At 40.6% G+C, this 21,192-nt stretch overlaps 1 protein-coding gene across 1 annotated transcript in view; it reads right to left on the reverse strand.

The window, feature by feature from the left end:
* Positions 1 to 17,332, reverse strand: part of pard3ba (par-3 family cell polarity regulator beta a) — a 156,936-nt gene extending 139,604 nt beyond the window's left edge. The window contains exons 1-2 of the mRNA XM_062414870.1: positions 16,913 to 17,332; positions 7,520 to 7,621 (exon numbers count right to left, since the gene is read on the reverse strand). Coding sequence (XP_062270854.1) covers positions 7,520 to 7,621; positions 16,913 to 17,029 — 219 coding nt within the window. The 5' untranslated portion in view covers positions 17,030 to 17,332. The remainder of the gene's footprint in view (positions 1 to 7,519; positions 7,622 to 16,912) is intronic.
* Positions 17,333 to 21,192: the final 3,860 nt, after the last annotated feature.

The raw sequence follows: 21,192 nt of genomic DNA on the forward strand, positions 1-21,192 counted from the left end.
TCACGGCAATGAAGTTTGAAGTAAAGTCCCAGCTACTCAACAGCAGCTGTTTCAGGTCATAAATAAAAGTCATTATGTACTCTTCAAATTTAATGCTATTTAACTTTTTTTTTCTTTTTTTTTTTTTAAAGGAACAGTTATTGTAGTATATTGGCAGAAATAATAAATATTTTTTAATCTTTTTATTTGCGAGCATCGGGTGTGCTTTAGTGGCTGTGGCTCACGATGCAGAATCAAAGATCAGCAGTTCAATCCTTGGCTCCTCCAGTCTGCATGTTGAAGTGTCCTTGGGTAAGATACTGCTTCCAGTGTGTGAGTGTGAGCGTTTGAGTGTGTGTGCGAATGTGCATTAGATTAGATCCTGATGAGCAGGTTGGCACCTTGCATGGCAGCCTTTGCCATCAGTGCATTGACTGGGTATAAATATGGACGTCATGACAGCTCCACGAAAGTGAAGCCAAAACATCTCTTATCATGATGATGTTCGCTTTTAGGATAAGTTTGTTTTTAATTAGTTATTTGACGACATAAAAAAGGTATGACCTTATGATTGGCAGCTGTGACAGCCCATCTAAAACCTCTGTCAGACGACGGGACGGCTGAGGGGGCGTGTCCCGTGGACTGTCATCCTGCCGCCTAACTCCAGACTACCATACCATCCATATGTATATTCTGTCAATGCATCAGTGTGAGTGTATGTAAGTGGGTCAATGTTGACATGTTAAGCACTTTGAGTGATCAACACATAAACATATTTAAATACAAAAACTAATTTAACTGTACAGTCACACATTGACTTCATTAACTTTTAAGTGTTCAGAGTAGAGAAGAGTTTTCTCACCTTGTTATATTTTATTTACAATTTATCAAATGGTATCAATCAGATTCTGTACTCTGAAATGCTGAACTTTTAATATTTAAAAATATGATTATATATCAACACAATAAGAACACTGGAGCCAAGACCAGCAGACTTGTTTTTGTTTAGGTTTTTTTGTTGTTAAAACAGTATTTTCATTATACAACTTAGTTTCAGACATTCATATTGAAAATGCTCAACATGTCTTGAACCCTCTGGGCTTCAGCAGTGATGGCGACCTTAAGAAATAAATGTTCTGTCTGGTAAAAGGGCAAGAGTAAAAATCAATTAATCACACAACAGAAGCACCATAATAACTGGTTACAGGTGAACTACAGCTGATTTATTTTATACACCCACCAGAATACATGCAAGATTTCTAATTAATATTCAAATGTGTCAGACAGAGATGGTGTTGAACGCACACAGGTAAAGATGTATAGATCATGATTAGAATGTGAAGAGGGTATAGATTATGATTAGGCCGGCGTGCGTGTGACATTTTCTAATTAGCTCACTTGCACCTCGTGCTCCAGCTCATCACTGGCCATTCAGACAGCGTGCGGAGTTATGCGACTATTCAGATGCCAATCAAACGAGGCTCGCCGCGGCAGCGAATGAGGAGAATGGAGGTGAGGGAGCGAGATGTCACCGGGCGTCAAAGGCTAATCAGCACGTCTGCGCCTCGCAATCACATCCCATTCACTAAACTTTTTTATTCCTCCGGAGACTTAGCACGTTTTAAGTAAATGCCTCATTGTCAGCTGCCAGAGGAGCTGACATATGACATGTAATAAACGACTTCAGGCAAATCAGCCGACATAACTTACAAGAGTGCTTCTGGAAATAACATCTTACAGTTAGTTCAGAGCACTGAAGCTCTAGACTGGACATGAAATCACATCAGTCATTTGGCCTGTAAATGCTGGTTATGGACAACTGGTTTGATTGGGATGAAGACCTACAAAATGTCTCCTGACTTTAAGAGTTTACTTGTCTCCAATTTAAAGATACCTGGCAGAATTTTTTTGTAAACACATACAGGGATGTTTACATGCGGCGTGTCCCTCCAAAAGGCATTGTGTGTATCTTTGTGGCCTAACTTTATAGACAAAGTGTATTTTGATTGACTGATTGAAAGATTTTGATTGTTTACATCGAGCTAGTAGTGGTTTACAGAGTTTGAGAGTTTGCAGATTAGTGCGGCTTGCGGGCACTACACATTTACTTTAACATCCTTTGCAGTCAACACGAAAGTGTATGCACATGCGAAGGCAAAAGGTACAGACAAAAAGCGGGCGCCAACTTGCCAAAAAATCACTCCATAGCATCGCTAGAGGGGCACAGAACCAAATGACAAATATTAGAGCATGAATACACCAATATAGATATCTTAGGATCTGCATATATGTTGGTATGTAAGTTAATAAATAATAAGAAATGGTGGTGCAGAAAAGCTAAAGTTTATGTTGGGTTTGGAAAGTGTCTCCATAGTTTCCAACTTCCAACAATGTCTCAATCAGCACATACAGAAGTACAATTCTTCATTAAACAAATGAATAAATCTTGTTAAAAATGTTAATGTAAAACAAAAAATGAAAAGGTTATCAGCCAGTATATTGTCATCTGATTTCCGTTGCTATCCAGCATCATTCAGGTTATATGAAACACCTTGTCCTTTTTCCAGGTATTCAATTGATGTGAGCCATGCCAGATGTGTGCAGTATCAGATGTTTCATCTTAAAAAAAAGTAAAACTCCACAAACTATGAGGTCATAACTTTCCTCACATGATCTGACTATTTAAATCGAACCCTTTCCCCTTACTGAACATCGAAGAACTTTCACGCACATCTGTTCAATTTGATAGATTATGCGAGCACACGGTCACGCACTTACATGGTGTCCAATTACATGAGGTCATTATTCAAATAAGTGTCAGTTTCTCTTTAAAGGATATAAGAGATGCTCATGACCACAGATCTGCTTTAAATATCATAACAACCTTTCATGCGACCAAATTGATTTTCTGGCATCGCGTCTTCCTCTGTGACATGCAGGCGGAAGAGATGGATGATGGGAGATGGCCTCATAATCAAGCAGTTGACATTTCAGAGGGAGATCAGCTGGGATATGCACCCTTTACCATTTACATTCCAGCAACCAGAGACTGCTCGGGAGGTTCACCGACGCCTTGTAGGCACAGTAATTAAAAAGGGCTAATTAAAGTGAGATGGGAGAATCATTCCAGTTTTTTTTATTTCATTAAATTTCCCATGAAATTAGATTTCTCGTTTGGCTGCATGGGATGGAAGGTTGAATTTCTTTATGTGTTTTTCACTCCCCTTCAAACACAAGGTCTGCGTGTGGTGATGTATGTGAATGTGTGTGTCTGTGTGTGTGTGTATGTGTGTGTGTTCGTGCATGTGGAATGAGGAGTGATAGTCCACTTATGAGGAGGCGTCATGCTCCCTGAATTTAATTCCCAGTCTGGAGGAGATCGGCGAGACAAGAGAGGACACACAAGCACGCACGCATGTTGCACATTCAAATTCCAGCTGGATGTGGGTAGATGGTCTTCTAACCAAGCATCTATACAGAGTTTCATTTCTGTGGTGTCCAGCAGCTTTTTTGATCATGTGCTCTCTTCACCAGACGACAGAATCTCTCCATTTGGAACAAAACCAGCAGAAGTCAGAGTGCAATAGTATAAGGAAGGAGCTCTGAAAGCTGGTGTATAGCATATGTGTTAATAGCATGCTGGTATTGGACAGCCTGCCTGACAGCTCCTGTGTACCGAGGAGACATATGGGAGTAATGGCCACGGCTAATGCAGGAACCCAAAGGACTGTGAATGACAGTTATGTTGGCGGTAAATGGTCGAGCGTGTAGAAGTAAAGCGCTACATCTGTTAATAACCGCTCTTTGAGAAGAAGGAAATGGAAGGGGCGGAGGAGCGATGGCGATGTGGGGAAGAGGATAGGAAAGGAACAGAGTGTCGGCTCCAGCTAAATATTAGAAAAAAGACTTGACTATAAACTATATTGGCTTGAGGCTGAAGCCAATGTGGAGGTACCTTAAAATGCTGCTAGATGCTGGCTCCAAAAGACCAATGGCTCCAGCTGATTCCCATTCAAAAAGCATCAGCTTTTCTCTCATGCATTCATTCATTCTAGTCTCAAAACAATAAATGTGAGCTCTCTAATAAATGTGCAGGTGGTCATTGTGGAACTTATTGCTCTGTTAATAAGATTTAAAGACTTAAAGCAGTGTTAGGATTATTATTATTGTGTGGGCACTGATTGACAGCTGTGATTGACAGTTTGCTCACTTGATAGGTGCCTTAGCAGTAGGTTGTGCTTCCAGACTGTGAACACCCCATGCTCCTTATGTGGAAGGTCCAGCTCCAAACAAAAAAGATGCAAGCATCAAACCAGTTCTAAAGCAAACTAATGGGTGATGTCACCCTACGTTCATCTTTATTTATAGTCTTTATGATTCATAAAATGCTCATCAAACTATTCACTTCCCTATATGGAAGTTTCTTGTTTCAGTATGTTTTTTTCAATCATTTATCCAGATTTTTCCCACTGTTACCACCGACACCATTTATGTCCCACTTATATTGTATGACACTGTAAACTGTCTGATTCAATGGAGAAAGAGTTTAAAGATAAAATACTGATGGAAATGTCTGTTTTTGGTAGATAAATTGATTTTTAAAAAGTCCTCTAAATCTAATACTGCCTAATAGATATGTTATTATGAACAGTATAGCAACATTTCTGGCTGTTAACAGCTTTTCTATGTCTCGTGGCAAATATCATTATATTGGCCCGACTCTGCGGCCTCACAATGTGTCCCACTAAGTGACTATGTGACTATAGAAGACAGAGAGATGGACTGATGGAGGATAAAGAGTAAAGAAAACAGGTTAACTAGTCTCTAAACTGCAGTGATTTGAGCAGAACAGCGTGACAAAAGAGGAAGAGATCGAAAAAGCTGTTATGTCTGCCCACTTCGCTTCACCATTAACAAAGTAGTGGGATATCTTGACAGGTCAATGACTCCAACCACCATCTGAGAGCCGCAGGGCCTACACACACACACACACACACACACACACACACACACACACACACACACACACACACACACACACACACACACACACACACACACACACACACACACACACACACACACACACACACACACACACACACACACACACACACACACACACACACACACACACACACACACACACACACACACACACACACACATATATATAAAGAATAAACGGTCAAAGAGGAGGTTAGTTTCTTGGAGTATAATTGACTGAAGCATGAACTGTAGTGGGCTCTTTTATACTGTGGTCTTTTGTGTGTGTGAGTGTGTGCTGTGTATATGTGGTCACACCTCAGCCAACACCCCATGGCCTTCTCCACATTCATCAGATTGATATTAATATTCATGAAGAGGCTGGTGGCCGGTGTCTCGAGATGGGGGGCTAATGAACGGAGCGTGTGTGTACATGTTGGTGTGTGTGTGTGCGTGCGAGCGTGTCACAGATACAGGGGGCAGAACTGTAATCAAATCACAGCCGCCCCCTCATCTCCGCCCTCATCAACCACCAGTGGTGCTCCTTCCGTACACACTAATGCTAACAGGCTACGCTACACGCTTGCCTGTGGTTCGGCGCAGGCGGCGGATACAGCAGATATGTTTGTGTGTGTGTGTGTGTGTGAGAATAATATTCGGGGGCTGGCCCAGATAAAGAGGTCTGGACTCACGGCTAAGCTAAGCACTAGTCATACAAATAGCTAACTATTATCTCTCATTAGCATCCGCGGCTAACACAGAGGCCCATGCTGTGAGTTGGAGAGCCCTCACAATGGGACCACTCCTTGTATGATTGATGGTGAAACAGCAGCGGCCACAATAACAGAACAAAACAAAAAAAGAGGAAAAGCACTAAAGATAGAATCTGCCGGCTGTGGCGAGGTAATAAAAACATAGACAAACAAAAAGAAAGTCAGACTAATCAAGGATGCCAGGCGCGGCTCATTAATCTATGAGAGCCGACACTGTTTGGAAACCCGGAGATAAGTCGGATGACTGGCACTTTATGGAGATCACATGCGCCCGTCCTATTCCGCCTGCTATCTTTTCATCATGAGCAAAAAACAAAAGGATAAAATGAGAAGCGGGATGAAAGCAAAGGGAGGGCGTTTGGAGAATTGGGTGAAAGCTGAAAAAGAGTAAAGAAACAAAAAAGGTAAATAGGACACTTCCTACGTGGTGCATGTTCTGGTGAAGCGTTTGCTCAGCAGAGTAATCACAAAAAAAAGAAGATACGCAGCTGTGTGGAGGAAAAAGAGAGCCGACGTCAGGTTTTACTTCTTAGTGAAAGAATTTGATCAAATGCCGGAGCGGGGATCTGATCTTTGACACTTAATCTTCATCACTCGGAGGATGCTGAGAGGAAGCGGGTTCAGCTGGGGGAAGAATGAGTCGTTAAAATCTATGACTCTCCCTCTTGTGCACAAATAAGATGCAGATCTTATGATTATAATTCCATCAACCCGGAAAATGAAGCCTCTGTTCTCTGTGATTGCAAAAACACTTTTTTTCCTCCCTTCCGTTGAAGATTCCCACTGAGTTTACACATCTATTATTTAGCTCTGTCCCCTTTTTCACAAAGGATATTTTTGCCAAACTTGCAATCCTACACACACACGCACACACTCTATTGTTCAATTGCTATTGCGTGGCTGAATATTCCATTTGGCCTTCTTGCTGACTAAGTGGTGGTAATTCATCATTCGTCTGGGCTCAGGCATTATGAATATGGATTTTGGGCCAGTTTATTAGCACATCTTAGGAATGTATTATGAGAAATTACCAAGAGGAATTAAATTTGCTCTTTATAGAAATTGGGCCACCGCCTGTGTGAGTGTATGTATGAAACACTGCGAACTTCATCTCCCAACCCTGTCTCCTGTGAAGTTACATCACTGCTTTCTCAGAGAACTTCCCTCTGCACGTGGCTGATGTGTTTAAAATGTGAAACAGTGTTCCTTTTTTTTTTTTTTTATCTGTCTCAGTACAAATTGACATGACAGTTAAAAATCAGCACCATTGCCACTCCTACGCCTTTCTGAAGAAGCAGTGGGAAAAAGGAGGTTTGAGAGAAGGAGAGGACGAGAGGAAAAAATAAGCTCACTTTCATACCGAGCAATTAAGATGCAATCGAACCTAATCAAAGTTCATTTTCTTCGGAGCGGAGAGATTTTGTCACATGTATTTAGTTGGTTTAGGCTCCTAACAGCCAGTGACAAGTCGACCACGGTTTGGATTTTACAAACATCATGTTTATGGTAAATCCTTTCATCCTGCCAGGCTGGGGACATTCAGAATGGAGTCAAAATAAATCCAACTAAACGCTGCAAAGAATGACGGATTCTCTACTGTAATTTACTGTCTCTCATAGCAGCTAAAAACAATCAAGACATACCTTACTATCAGCTTCACACTCTCATCAGTCTCACCATGAGAAACTGCTGTATGTCAGATGATATCTTATGTGAGGGAAAGGGGAAACTTTTGTGAGCCTGAGCCAAATATAAAAAATATAACACCTGAACATCCTCACCTTGTCTCTGTCCTCCACTAGATCAGTCAGCATGTCGTCCATGTCCAGGATCCCTCCCTCAAAGTACTCCAAGCGGTGGGTCTTTACTGCACTCTCCCCATGCTGGACACAGAAAACCAAATGATAGCAGAGAGGAGCAGTAAGAAAAAATGATAAATTCACATTATAAAGCAGGAGGGAGACACAAAAAATAACACACTACAGAAAAAATTGTGTTTTAATACCTCAACTTGAATCTCTTAAGAGCAGAAAGTATAATCTCATCCTTTTTGTGACAATGTTGAGTAGATAAATATCATCATAAAACAGGAAAATGTATCTATATAAATTTCCACAAAAAGTGTCCTGAAATGAAACACCATATATACAAACTATGGGAGGCAAATTAACTGTTTTATGAGAAACAAAGGCTATATTTATTTTGAAATGTTTACAATAACTGGCATGGGGATGGCTGTCCAAATATAGCAAACATCCCAGTTGTGTGTACAGTAACAAGGTCCACTGACAATAGCTGTGCATCAAAGATTGTTCTCCTGTTGATGACACTAAATTTGGCAGCAATTCCCCATGTGACATTATTTTATGTTTACTTGTAGAGAAATGCTCTTAAACTGCAATAACCATTCAGATTGTTATGTAGCAGCTTTTTATTGTTTTCCAGGCTCTTTGCAGCAATTTCAAACTTTTTCATTGCTGACGGAGCAAAAATGCTGAGATTAGTTTCCAGGAACAGTTCTTGCTGGGCAGGTACAGTAGGAACAAAACGACCTGCATTACACTGTACACGCACAACGCCGGGAGTGCAGTTTGTGCGGAAGAATGTGACAGCGAAGCGGGGGAGGATAGGAACTTTTCCAGTTTTGCTGCTCTGCGGGGAGCGGTGGTGGGCACATTCCAGGCCGGTTTCATTGTCGCCATGTAGACCGAGGTCAGAGTGAACACACCCCGTCGGAGCAGGAACTACGTCGAGCCTGCTGCTCCATCCACTGACGGAGAGAACAAGGACTTTTGACTGAGCTGCCATCTGAAATCCGTGAGCTATAAAAACCAACAGAAGTACACGAACAATAGCATCTTCCCCTTTTTGTGACACGGGAAATACACAGTTTACTGTGGAAATGTTGAGCAGATCTTTGAGAGAAAGTGCTTATGTGGAAAATTTAAGAAGAGACTCATGATAAAATGTGTAAATTATGAGGAAAAAGTGAAATAGAATGTAATGGTTTAAAAATATTTGCAGTTTTCCCCACCAAATTTCTATTAAAAGGAATTCATTGACTGAGAAAAGAAATCTTCAAGCCTTATCGTTTTCTAACAATGGGTGCAGTAGTAAAATGGCCCATTAGGAACTGCCCATACCAATAAGCAATGTGTCTATAGCAACACAAGACTACATTAGCAGCTAAATTAACAGCTATAGGCTACAGTATAAGCCTCAGAGGCTGAAATGAGTTTGGCTGAGATCCAGCGAGCGGCTTCAACTGTATCACCAAGCCCTGTTCTGAATGGGCTCCTTCTTGCTCCGCTGCATCCCAATGTGAATTACAGGGCACAAAAAAGAAGGGTGTCTGCCTTTCACAATGGGCCAAGTCCATTCTCTTAAAACAAATGCTTGCGAGAGCCTGGGATTTCAATCACAGGAATAAAGCCGGAGCCTCCCTTTCTTCACAAGTGCCGACGATGCCAGCGCCAGAGCAGCGAGACGTAGAGCAAGTGGAGTAATCTGCAACAATGACAACTAACATACAAACACACCGCTGCTTCTACACAATGCAGCGGCACTGTGTTATGCAAACAGGCATACAATCCAATGATCATAGCCCAGAGAGTCACTGTAAAAATAACATGAAGTTCTATCAATTTAAAAAATAAAAAAAAATAAAAAAAGATGAGTGAGGAAGACAAATGTGACTCATCTGAAACACATAAAAAGACACACAGCAGGACTCTAGGATCTTCAAATAAGAATTTAAAAGCAATGCATTCTGGGAAGTCACTCATGCCCCTATTTACACTGGGTACGAACAAGTGATATAGACTGTTTGACATGTTTTTATGGTATTTGGTGTTTTATATATGGACCCAAAACTTGTGACCTTTATAGGTGCTGGTAAAGCTCCACAGAGTGATTGTGCTTTCTTGTCTAACAGGTTTCTGTGGATCATGGTGTCGTATCCCCTGGTTTTGAATTGCTAATGATTATGATTGTTGTTGTTATTGTTATCATTGTTGTCGCTGTTGCTTCCTCTTTCAACAAAACTGGTCACGGCAGCTTCTCCTCGAAGTTTCTTCCCGTTAACACGAGTTTTGCCTTGCTGTGTCACCAGGTGCTTCATCATGGGGGAATGTTAGGTATCTGTTCATTAACAAGTCCAGTCAAGACTTGCTATTTGTCAAAAGCATCCTTAGATAACTTCTGTTGTGATTTGGTGCTATGTAAATAAAACTGACTTGACAGGCAGATGTTTTAACATCTGGACAGAGGCAGGTTAGCTGTTTCCAGTCTTTATGCTATACACAGGCAATAACATGCAGATTTCATGTTAATACAACACAAGGTCAATAGTTCTGAATGTGAAGACAAGCTGATTCCAGTTGGTCTAACTTGAAACAGACAAACTGGAAATTAATAATTAAGCTGATTCTAAAATTGTATATTTCTGTAACCAAAAATAACTTATTTTGATCTGTTTTTATGTTATGAACAGGTTTTTCAACAGGGGAGCGAACACCAGATGAAGATGTTGCAAGTGTTCGAGGACATCTGCAGCCGCGATGTCAGAGAGAAGGATTAACACCTCGCCAGACTAACTGGTCCAACTGGAAGAACCGCCAGCGTTCCTCTGCCTCATGCTGACATTGTTTGTGTGTGTGTGTGTGTGTGTGTGTGTGTGTGTGTATGATAGCAACAGCCAAGCAGGGAAAGGCATCTATTGGCTCTTGTGCGATGACATCACATCACCAGCATTAAGACTCACACCTTAGTGATATAAGAGGAATTTGTGTGATTTTTTGGGGCAGAGGGATTAATTCACATCTGTGGATTACAGCACAACAATGCACAAGTGTTAATTAGCATCACCTCTGGAGGCCGTGCTTAAGCACACCTGGCATATATGCAGGAATCACAAGGCCCTAGAAAACACACTTCCCTGTCTTTCTACCTAGTGATGAAAAGGGATGCAAGTATAACACTTCATAGGGAAAGTAATCTATAGAGAGGAAAGAGGGGAATAACTCTTCTGAATTCCCTCTTTGTCAATCCCTGGTAATTCCCCTTTGTATCCTGAACTCTTCCCATGAAATAAAAAAAACAACAAAATGAGTCGGGAGTCAGTCAGTCAACAGTGGAGGAAAATTACTGTGACAGTTAGAAGAGTAAATTCCCTGCAAATTACACCATTAAGTCCCCCACCGTTTGAAGCGATATCACTCCTTCTCCCTCTCCCCTTCTCTTGCGAGCAAACACGACACCACTCGAGAACGGTGAAGCGTCGGGGCGATTAGTGAAGCTAAATTCAGTGGGGTGGCGGCGGTGGTGGTGGTGGTGGGGCTGCTATTTCACACTTTGATCCTCAGAAGAATGTGTAATTACACAGCTGCAGGAGGACGGTGTGGATTTAGCCGTGACAAAAAAAAAAAGAAGGAGAAAATGTCCTTAATGAACGTGTCGATGAGGAGCTGTCTTCCGAGTCGGATCCGTCAGAGCGAGTGAGAGCAAAGAGAAAAGAAAGCTGTGGTGGAGGGTTTCCTCTCTGAAGGAAGAAGCGGGGCCGGAAATTGAGTCAACTTGACCTCTGCCTACAGTATAAGCTGTAATCAAGGGCCAAAATGATATAAGTAATATCAGCACAGCATCGATACCGATAAAGGCTGACACAGCCCACAGAGGAGCAGCTGTGTTTGGACGCACAGATAGGGAACATCTCAGCTGATAGGACGTAACTTCTTCTTCTTCTTCTTTTTTGTAACGGTGGTTGGCAACCAGCATATTAGGTGCTTTACAGCCAACTTCTGCTTCAGAGTGGGGACCAGATATTAAATCCAGTTTGTCTGCTCTTTCAGGCTGATATCCTGAACTCCAGTACTCTCTTAAGTTCTTCCTTCATATTTTGTCTTTCTTCATCATACTTACACAGTCTATGTTGTATGTGTTATAACCTCTTCAGCCAGGTGGAAAAAAGTACATGCATCTATCGGTTGGCATCAGAAAAAGAATGCAACAATCTGATATGCTAGCACAGTATCAGCACTGATGACAGACTCATGATAAATCTGACATTTTTTTCAGCAGTGGCCAATAGTGGATTTCTGCAGCATTAAGATACATCAGCCAATATTCATCATACATAAACATTATAAACAAATGTGTGATAAAAGTTGGCTTAAAGTTGGTTCAAATTAGAATACTGTGGCCAGAATAGCATTAACATTTTAATTATTTTCAAATGACTTTCATTTATGAACACTGCTGTCTAGCTTTAACAAACATTTTTAGAGGAGCAAAGGACTCCTGCCAACAGCAATATTAAACCACCTGCCTTTTTTTCTCTGTTTTTTACTGAACTACTTAATAAGTCTGCCAATTCAATACTGCATATTGCTTAAGTTGAGGGACCTGCAATAAACTTTACTACTATTCATTAACAATTTATTAAAGCTTCACATACTGCTTGTAAATACTAAAAAGGAGGTTATTGCATTTAAAGATGAATTACTAATTTGATGTATGTTTTACTGAGCCAGCTGCACAAAAACACTGAAATCAGGCAGGGTGGCATTTTGATTTAAAAAAAAAAAAAAAAAAAAAAAAAATCCAGTAAATGTCTCTGAAACTGAGAACTGGAAGAGAATCACATCTGCTTTTTAATGTCATGCTGTCTAGCTGGGCTGAGCGAGTTCAGGGTTACGTGTCAGCAGGCATCTGTCCTGCTGAAGTGTCCTTGAGCTGAACAGAGAGCACCTTCCAGACTCAGGATGTTGCTCTCTAGCAATAAAGTAACTTTAACTGGGGAAGCATCGCACATTTGGAATGTTAGCAGTTTATGAACCCTGAACACATCTGACAGACAGCAAGGTCTAAAATCCCATGCCAAAAATAAAAAAATCAATGGGAAAAAGAGAAACGCCACACACTGACGCACATTCCTACACACAAACACATACACACATGTGGGAAAGACAAAGTGCTCCCAGGTTATTTGGCGAGCTGTGAAGTGTCAGCACCGAGTCGGTATAGGGGCTGTAATCTGAACTGAACCTGCACCTAGACGGACCATGAGACACAGACCGACTGCTACAGTACCTGGGTGCGTCCCCTGAGAACAGACAACACTCACCATGCACATGCTGGTCCCTCGGGCTGCTGTCCAATACTGACACAGTGATGCCTGTCAGTATCCTTTTTCATTTTAATTCATCACAGACTAGTTTACAGGAAGAGACTTGGACTGATATGATTATACAGTTGCCAGAAAACAAATCAATAACTATTCTGATAACAGATTGATTGTTTAAGTCATTTACCAAGTAGGTTCCAATTTGTCAAATGTGACAATTTGCTGCTAAAAATCTTTGTAATTGAATAACTTTATAGACTAAACATCTAATGGAAAATGCAATCATAATAATAATAATAATTTCCTACAAATGAAGCCTCATCTTGAACCTCATCTTTTTTCTATTGAGAAATTATAAGAAATGACAGATGGAAGCAAAAAAAATGTTACTTAAAATGAAACATAAGCAATCTTAACACCTTTACCCAACAACAACAGTGTTCTTCATCACATGCTATAATTGCAGCGGTGGAATAATATATAGAAACTATACTGAGAAATCTCATCACCGTCTCTGCCTCCACACATTGAATGAAATCTTAACAAATCGCACTGGATAATGAGCGGTAATTTTCCTGTGTGCGGTTAGTTATCGGCTTTGTCGCTTAGCATAACTGTTTTCTCAACAGAAGTGATGAAAGCGGCTGAACGCGAGCAGAGTCACAGCTGAGATCACATTCAAATAAACTGCTAATTAAGAAGGTCTACATGCCATTACTGAAATGCGCAGTGAGACTCGGCACAATCCTGTTCACCGTGCACACCATGGCCGTAAACCAACACACACATACACACACACACTCAGTGATTAAACCCAGGTTTTTGACACTGTCCCCACTGTCAGCTGTGAGGCTGCAGAGAGGAGAATTGTGCGGTTAATGTAGGCGCTAAGTGGATGCTCTTGGCAGTAACAGCTGGCTCATCCGGTCACATCTATTGGGTCCTCTCTGGCAGCTGCAGAGCTGGACTGTCCGCACGGTGATCTGCCTCTATTAGGAAGGAGGCCGCAGACTGCTGAGTCAGCGTCTAGCTCCGGCTCCTAATTAACATGCTCTGTGAAAAAGCAAATCGAGGCCCGGTTGCATTCTGATCACACACTCAACATTTAACCCCGCTTCAGCTTGTGCACCGCTGCGTGTCTCAGTGAGTATCAGCAGGGACCGCTGGGAAGAGTGGGCACAACTGTGGCTGTCAGTGAAGCAGAGACAAGACAGCTCAGGGGACAGCAAGCAAGATGAGCTCCTCTCTCTGTGTGTGTGTGTGTGTGTGTGTGTGTGTGTGTGTGTGTGTGTGTGTGTGTGTGTGTGTGTGTGTGTGTGTGTGTGTGTGTGTGTGTGTGTGTGTGTGTGTGTGTGTGTGTGTGTGTGTGTGTGTGTGTGTGTGGTCACCTAGGTGTTTAGTGTGCCCCTTCACCGAGTGGGAAAAATCTATCGAGCCCATCCCGCCACCCACTGGGTCTTTCCATCCTTGCTTCCGCAGCCTCTGGCGTCCCCACAAGCCAGCCTCTCGCTTCGCCAAGTGGGGAGGGTGCCGGGGTGGGCTGAGGGGGGGGGGGACCAGCCAACCGATAAGACCAGGGCCTGTCACCAATCCTAATCCCCAATCACTCACAGGACAAAGCCTCCTGTCCGCGGCGCACATCTCCGACCGAGGCCACATTGAGGACATCAAACAGTAAACTTCCACCTGCCCACTGAGATACGGGGGCTTTCACAGGGAGCTATTGTACAGGTAGACAGCTGAGGTTGCAGCCAGCAACACTCACATCCTCTCAGGAGGAGAAACACACATCAGCACACTATCACGCTAGGACAGCATGCACATACAAAGCTGCTGATTAATAAAAAGGTCAGTTCGGCAGAATGATTAATGTTCAAGTGATTGCAACATCACGGAGCAGAAAACCCGTGGGTTTATATCTTTGAGTGTATGGGGGAAATATTTAGAGAGTGAGAGGGAGACATTCAAAACAATACGAAAACACAACACACTACACCAGTGCTTCTTTGAGTCTTCTAGTTAGCTGTCATCAGTTTGGGGTGTTCCAACGCATGCCATGAGTTTCTTTCTGATGACGTGTTGCGTTTTGACAAATTTCAAATTTCTCTTAACCTGTCTGATAGGCAGTGGTGGAAAGTAAATACATTTGCTCAATTGTTGTATTCAAGTACAATTGTGAGGTACTTAACCTGAGTTTTTCCATTTGATGCTGTTTTATACTTCCACTACACTACACTTGAGAGTGAAATATTGTACTTTCTACTCCATTACATTTATTTGACAGCTTTAACAAGTTTTTAATATACAACTCATTGTTAAAGATGAAACCAGTGGTTTCCAACCTTTTGAGCTTTTGACGTCTTATAAAAAGCAGTGTGTAGTCGGGTCCACATTTCAGATGTCTATGAGTTATTAACAGTTCTACCAAATACTGATTTTTCCCTCTTAACTTATCACATGGTTTAATTTCAGTAAATGTTTAAATGATCCAATATTTCAGGAAAAAAATCAAAGATTAGAGAAAAAGTCCAAAAACTGAAAACACATTTGTGTATCAGAACTTTGTTTTTTCTTCTTTCCTCTCCCATTAATCATCTCACCACCCCTCACATTTATCTTTTGGTCCTTCGGAGGGGCCCAATGCATAGGTTGGGGACTACTGACTGGACTAAACTAGCTAACTGTATATAAAGTAGTGTAAACTAGCTCCACCTCCAGCAGCTACAACAGTAACATGCTGCTCTAACACTGATGCTTCACTATTAATAATCTAATGATGTCATATATAATAATATATCAGTCAGAGGGACCAAACCACTACTTTTACTGTAATACTGCATACTACATCACTCATAATACTGCAGTACTTTTACTGTAATACTTTAACTACACTGCTTCTCATACGTATGTACTTTTACTGTAATACTTTAACTACACTGCTTCTCATACGTATGTACTTTTACTGTAATACTTTAACTACACTGCTTCTCATACGTATGTACTTTTACTGTAATACTTTAACTACACTGCTTCTCATACGTATGTACTTTTACTGTAATACTTTAACTACACTGCTTCTCATACGTATGTACTTTTACTGTAATACTTTAACTACACTGCTTCTCATACGTATGTACTTTTACTGTAATACTTTAACTACAGTGCTGCTCGTACTTATGTACTTTTACTGTAATACTTTAACTACAGTGCATCTCGTACTTATGTACTTTTACTTAAGTTTGATATTCTATGCAGCACTTTTACTTGTAATGGAGTATTTTTAAATTGCTGTACTAGTAATTGAACTTAAGTAAATGACGTGAATACTTCTTCCACCACTGCTGGTATGTAGAGAGACTTTTGACAACCATCAGAACAATTATGAGCGTAATGCATCCAGATGTGTTTTGCATATAGGCAGAGAGCCACAGCTAGACACAAGGTTTCCTGTTGCTGCATTGCATTCTGGTCAATTGATCTATGATGGATTTGTAACCCTTGGTACCCTTCATTAACAAAAACATTAAGTTTAAACTTGTTTAAACACTGTGTGTGTGTGTGTGTGTGTGTGTGTGTGTGTGTGTGTGTGTGTGTGTGTGTGTGTGTGTGTGTGTGTGTGTGTGTGTGTGTATTAATAATAAAATTGATCCATAATGGCGAAGAAGAGGTTTAATGGGAACCCCCCTTATTTTACCATTGAATTATGTGAAAGCCATTACTAAAAGAGGGATATTTTGATGAGAAGCTTCCCCAAATTCAATTGAATGTTATTTGAAACTTTTTAAGAAGTAAACTTACACTTATGTGACATTAAACAGTTTATAAATCACACTACTTATTTTGTATTTGTCACAAAGAAGACTAACAATAGCCTAACAACAACAAAAAACAAAAACCTTGTCACGTGACCAACACTTTCGCCAACTTTATGGGAGCTGGCTAGTTCAACATGTGAAGAATGAGAGGAATGAAACAGCATTACATGCGGGCACATTGACATGAAAACTAAAGAGTAAATATTAGATAAGAGGCGGTTATGAAGAGTGTTTACCTGTTCCAAAATCCTGCGGTATCTCCGGCTGGCTTGGTCGATTAAATCCCGGACCGTCCATCCGGCTTTACAGGGAACCACCACTGCTGTGTCCCCGAAAGTTACTGTGACTTTCATTGTCACTATCAATTCAAATAAGTTTGTTTTTTTTAAAGAAAATATATCAACAAATAGTCCCGAGTTTCGGTGTCCTCTCGACCCGGAGCTGCTCCCTGTGTGAAGTGACACCTGTTTGTCGAAAGTGGAGCAACAGGTGTCTCAGGTCAGGATGAAATCACGGTGAAGTCACTTCTCCGCCTTTACCGAGCTAAACAAGTGTAGAAAACTACCCGACATATCTTCATTTAACAGTATCCGTCACATGTATTTGTTAGGGGAAAATATTTGCGGTCGCAGAGTGTGAGTTTTGTCATGTTGAGCTGTCCGACGAGGCTTCCCAAAACAAAACAAACTGCGCCAGGAACCCGGAAGAAATCTGGCACTTGAGGAAATTACATTCCGCCTCTCACTCTCCACCACTGAAATGATTATCCACTTAAATCAACTGCTTTATTCATTCAGCACTTTCCTGTTGTTTTAATAGTTGATGTAATTGTCACAAATGAATACGTTTCTATTAAAAGTTGAGTTTCATTCATACTACTGATAAAGCCTTTTATAGGAGTTATAGGACTTTTTTTTTTACAGAAAAATGCCCATATTTTAAAATATTAATTGAAAACTTTGTAGCACTGATATATGCATTTTGCATGTCTAGAGTGTAAAAAGAAAAGAAAGAACAAAAGGAAGAAGTACAAAAGAAAAGTGACTTAAAAATTGTACAAAGTCTTACCATTCAAGTTGTGTTTATTCGGGCAAACTATGAACCACTTTTCATTCATAAAAATATTTTAAAATGTCTTATACAGTAAGAGTACTAGAGTATTATATTAGAGGAAATACAGGAATCCGTAAAACTATTGTGAAGTACCAATAAAATGACATATTGATCTTATGTACCTATAATAATTGCAGTAAGGTACTATTTAATGCTAATATACACATTTTACATTTTACACTACTACATTTTGAAGACAAATGTTGCTGTTTTTTTCTCTTTGACTCTTCTCTATAGTACATTTAGTTCACAGCTTTACCAGTAGTCATTACTGCTGCTGCTTTACACATAGTTATTTCACATGTGAAACATATGATCATGTTATTTATAGAGCTTATAAATTATTTAGATTAAGCTACTTAACAGTGTATGAAATAAATGAAAGTTCGACTTTAAATTGAAGTTGCTTCATGCATCTGTAATAATGATTAGATTCATTTCAATACATCACAATTTATGACTAATAGGGACCATTCTGCCTTTATAATGAGTCTGTATACTTTAAATACATTTAACTGACAAGTTACATTATTTTACCCTCCAGTGTGTAACATTTTATTTGCAATTTTTAGTCTTTTTTTAAGATTTAGTATAGTACTTAGAGTATTAGTGTGTCATATTTTTATATACTTGCTACTTTTATTTAAGTAAAGGATCTGGATACTTCTCTCACCGCTGGTTAATTCCACAGGAATCCTATTCAGTAAAACTTAATTTGATCTCATAGGATTGGATCTAAAATTGTATGTTTAATCAGATATTAAATTTGATATCTAGAGTATAGTTCTTTTTGGTGATGACTGTCTATATGGTAGACAGGAGAACTATGACATAAACTGCCCAGATGCATTTGCACAGAAATACATTAGCCTAACTTCCTCTCTACTCTACTCTAATCCTCCCCTACGCCTCTGCATACATGCACACACTCCACCTCACCTCTTCTCACACATCACACATACTAATTACCTAACGGTTATTGTCTGTCATTTTATGTCATTAGGTGTGTTGTGAAATTGCCTTTATGGCTATTAATGGCTGCTGACACGCTCCTGTGCCTTATTCCCGCGCATTGTTTGGTTTCGCTCTCGGGAATTTCCTCCCCATCAAATCAGAAAGCCACCGCAGCAGATGGATTCATAATTGGGACAAGCAATTATTTCCACTGCCACTGTAATTCATCCGAAATGTACGGAACGGAACAATGAAGGGCTGACAGCCTCTTTGCCTCTGTTTCATCTCACTCCTCTCATCCCCAATAAACAAGGTGAGTAAGAGGAGGGGTTTGAGAGAGCAAGGTATGAAGACAGAAAGCAAATAGAGAGATGGAAAGAGAGAAAATCCATGATTAGTAAACCTTCTGTCCTTCATCCATAATCCCTGGGCTCTGATTTTGAGACAGAACATAATTTCATACCTGGCTTTGACTGTATTTGAAGAGCAACTCATAGTATACTATATGATGCTGGTTATGTTCTCCTCCATCCCACTAATATGATTACGGCAGCTGCTGACTCATCAGTTGGTGCAACTTTGTTGGTGCCAGCACTTGGCTGCAGTCATACTCAGTCAGCAAAGGAACATGTGTGTTTCCATATAACATTATAGAAACTCTGTGAGCTGGGAAAATGAGAGATAAACCTGTTTTGCCTTAGTGTTTTATCTGGCAGAGAAAACCTTTATTTAGCCAAGCATGACACCACCAACCCAACATTTAGTGAATGTAACTGGAACAGAAAATCACTCATTAACTTTCCACATTCATCGTCTCCCACCTTGTACACAAATGGCATATTTCAAATCACTTCCTCATAGTTTAGCTTCAGCGACTGTACAGTAAGTGGCAAGAAGTGCTTGTGAAGGACACACTCAGAAAATACTATTTATGCATCCATTCCCTATTCTAATGATTTGTTTGGGGTGTATTTTGCTTTTACTGTAATCTTGGGAAGACATATATGTGGTAAAATACTCTCAACTCAATTTTTTAGTGTTTTTTTTCCAGTTTCTAGTTTTGGTCTGATGTTCACAGACTGCTGTTTTTGTGCAGAAAAAGCTGGTAAGTGAACTTTGACTTGCTGTTAACATGCAAATAGCTAGCAGCCATGCCTCAGCACACTCTTTATAACAGGTATGCATGTGTACACATACTGTGTTGTACACACACAAACACTCTGGCATGCACTGTACATTTATCATATTACCATACATGGGATTGCTCTTCTGTTTGTTCAAGGTGGTTCCTACTTCTCTTCACAGTTCCTGTTCATGTTATAGAACAACAAAAGAGCCTTTTGGATGAGACGTGACACATGCTTTAATATTGTAACATGTGAAAAGAACAGACTGTTTCAGTGTCAGAAACACACAGGCAGTGAGAATCTGCAGAGATTTGATCTTTTCCCATGTGAGGAAGAAAGGAGCTATTGTCTGACCCGAGATCAGACGTGCTTGACAACAACACCTCTCTTCAGTATTTGCACAACAGTACAGCTGTCCCCTGTTGACTCTGTGATGTCACTTCCTCTATTCATAAAGCTGCATGCTCTTTACCACGCCTTCACCTGTAGTGGTGTTGAGCAATATATGATGTAACAGCAGGGCAAAGAGTTTTAAAGAATCTCTCGCTGTTGTTCATCAGAATTTAAAAAGCTCCGATTTGAGCTAAAACGCTGCAGCAAGTGCACACTGTATGTCTTTGAATGGTCTATTAAACCTTTCTTTTGAGTCTTTCAATCTCATCCTCGTCTGTAAGTAAGGCGTGCAAGCCAAAGTGTAGGCGGTCAATAAAAGCCCAGTGATGGTTTTTGTTGTTTTGGTCGTCGCTCTGAGTACAATTTACAGGGTTGGGTTGTCTGGGTCGATAGCCGTGTTGATTTACTTTCAGTCTTCAAGCAGTGCCCCTTTTCTAAAGAGCAAAATTGACATGTTCTCAGCGGCAGTGCCACCACCCCTGTGTTTTAGCTCAGTGTGAGACTGAGGCCAGTCAATAGCTGAGACTTGCTTCACTTCCTGCTGCGCTGCTTACAATTACAGGCCCTGAATCAGTAGCAAGGATTACTCATAAAAACTTGCTCTCACTTTCTGCAAGTGTATTGCCATGTAAGTAGAGCAGGAGAGATAGTGTTTGCAATCAAAAAATATGACTTTCATTCAGCTTGAGGATTTCATTTCAGACCTCAGGTGTAATATTCATGCTGCAAAATTGCATTTCTTTTGTGTGCCACCGCTGAAAAGCTCCAATCGAATAGCTAAAGGCACTCGCCTGTGAATTACAAGTATTGCCAAAGTTGCTCGAATTGTTGTCTGGAATAATCACAGTTATTCAAAGCAAACAGCTATCATCCAGAGTTGTATCATCAGGCACCATGATCTACGGCCGCAGTTGCATATTGTGTTTTGA

The sequence above is a fragment of the Scomber scombrus genome, chromosome 24 (genome assembly GCF_963691925.1).
Source record: "Scomber scombrus chromosome 24, fScoSco1.1, whole genome shotgun sequence".
NCBI classification, from domain to species: Eukaryota; Metazoa; Chordata; class Actinopteri; order Scombriformes; family Scombridae; genus Scomber; species Scomber scombrus.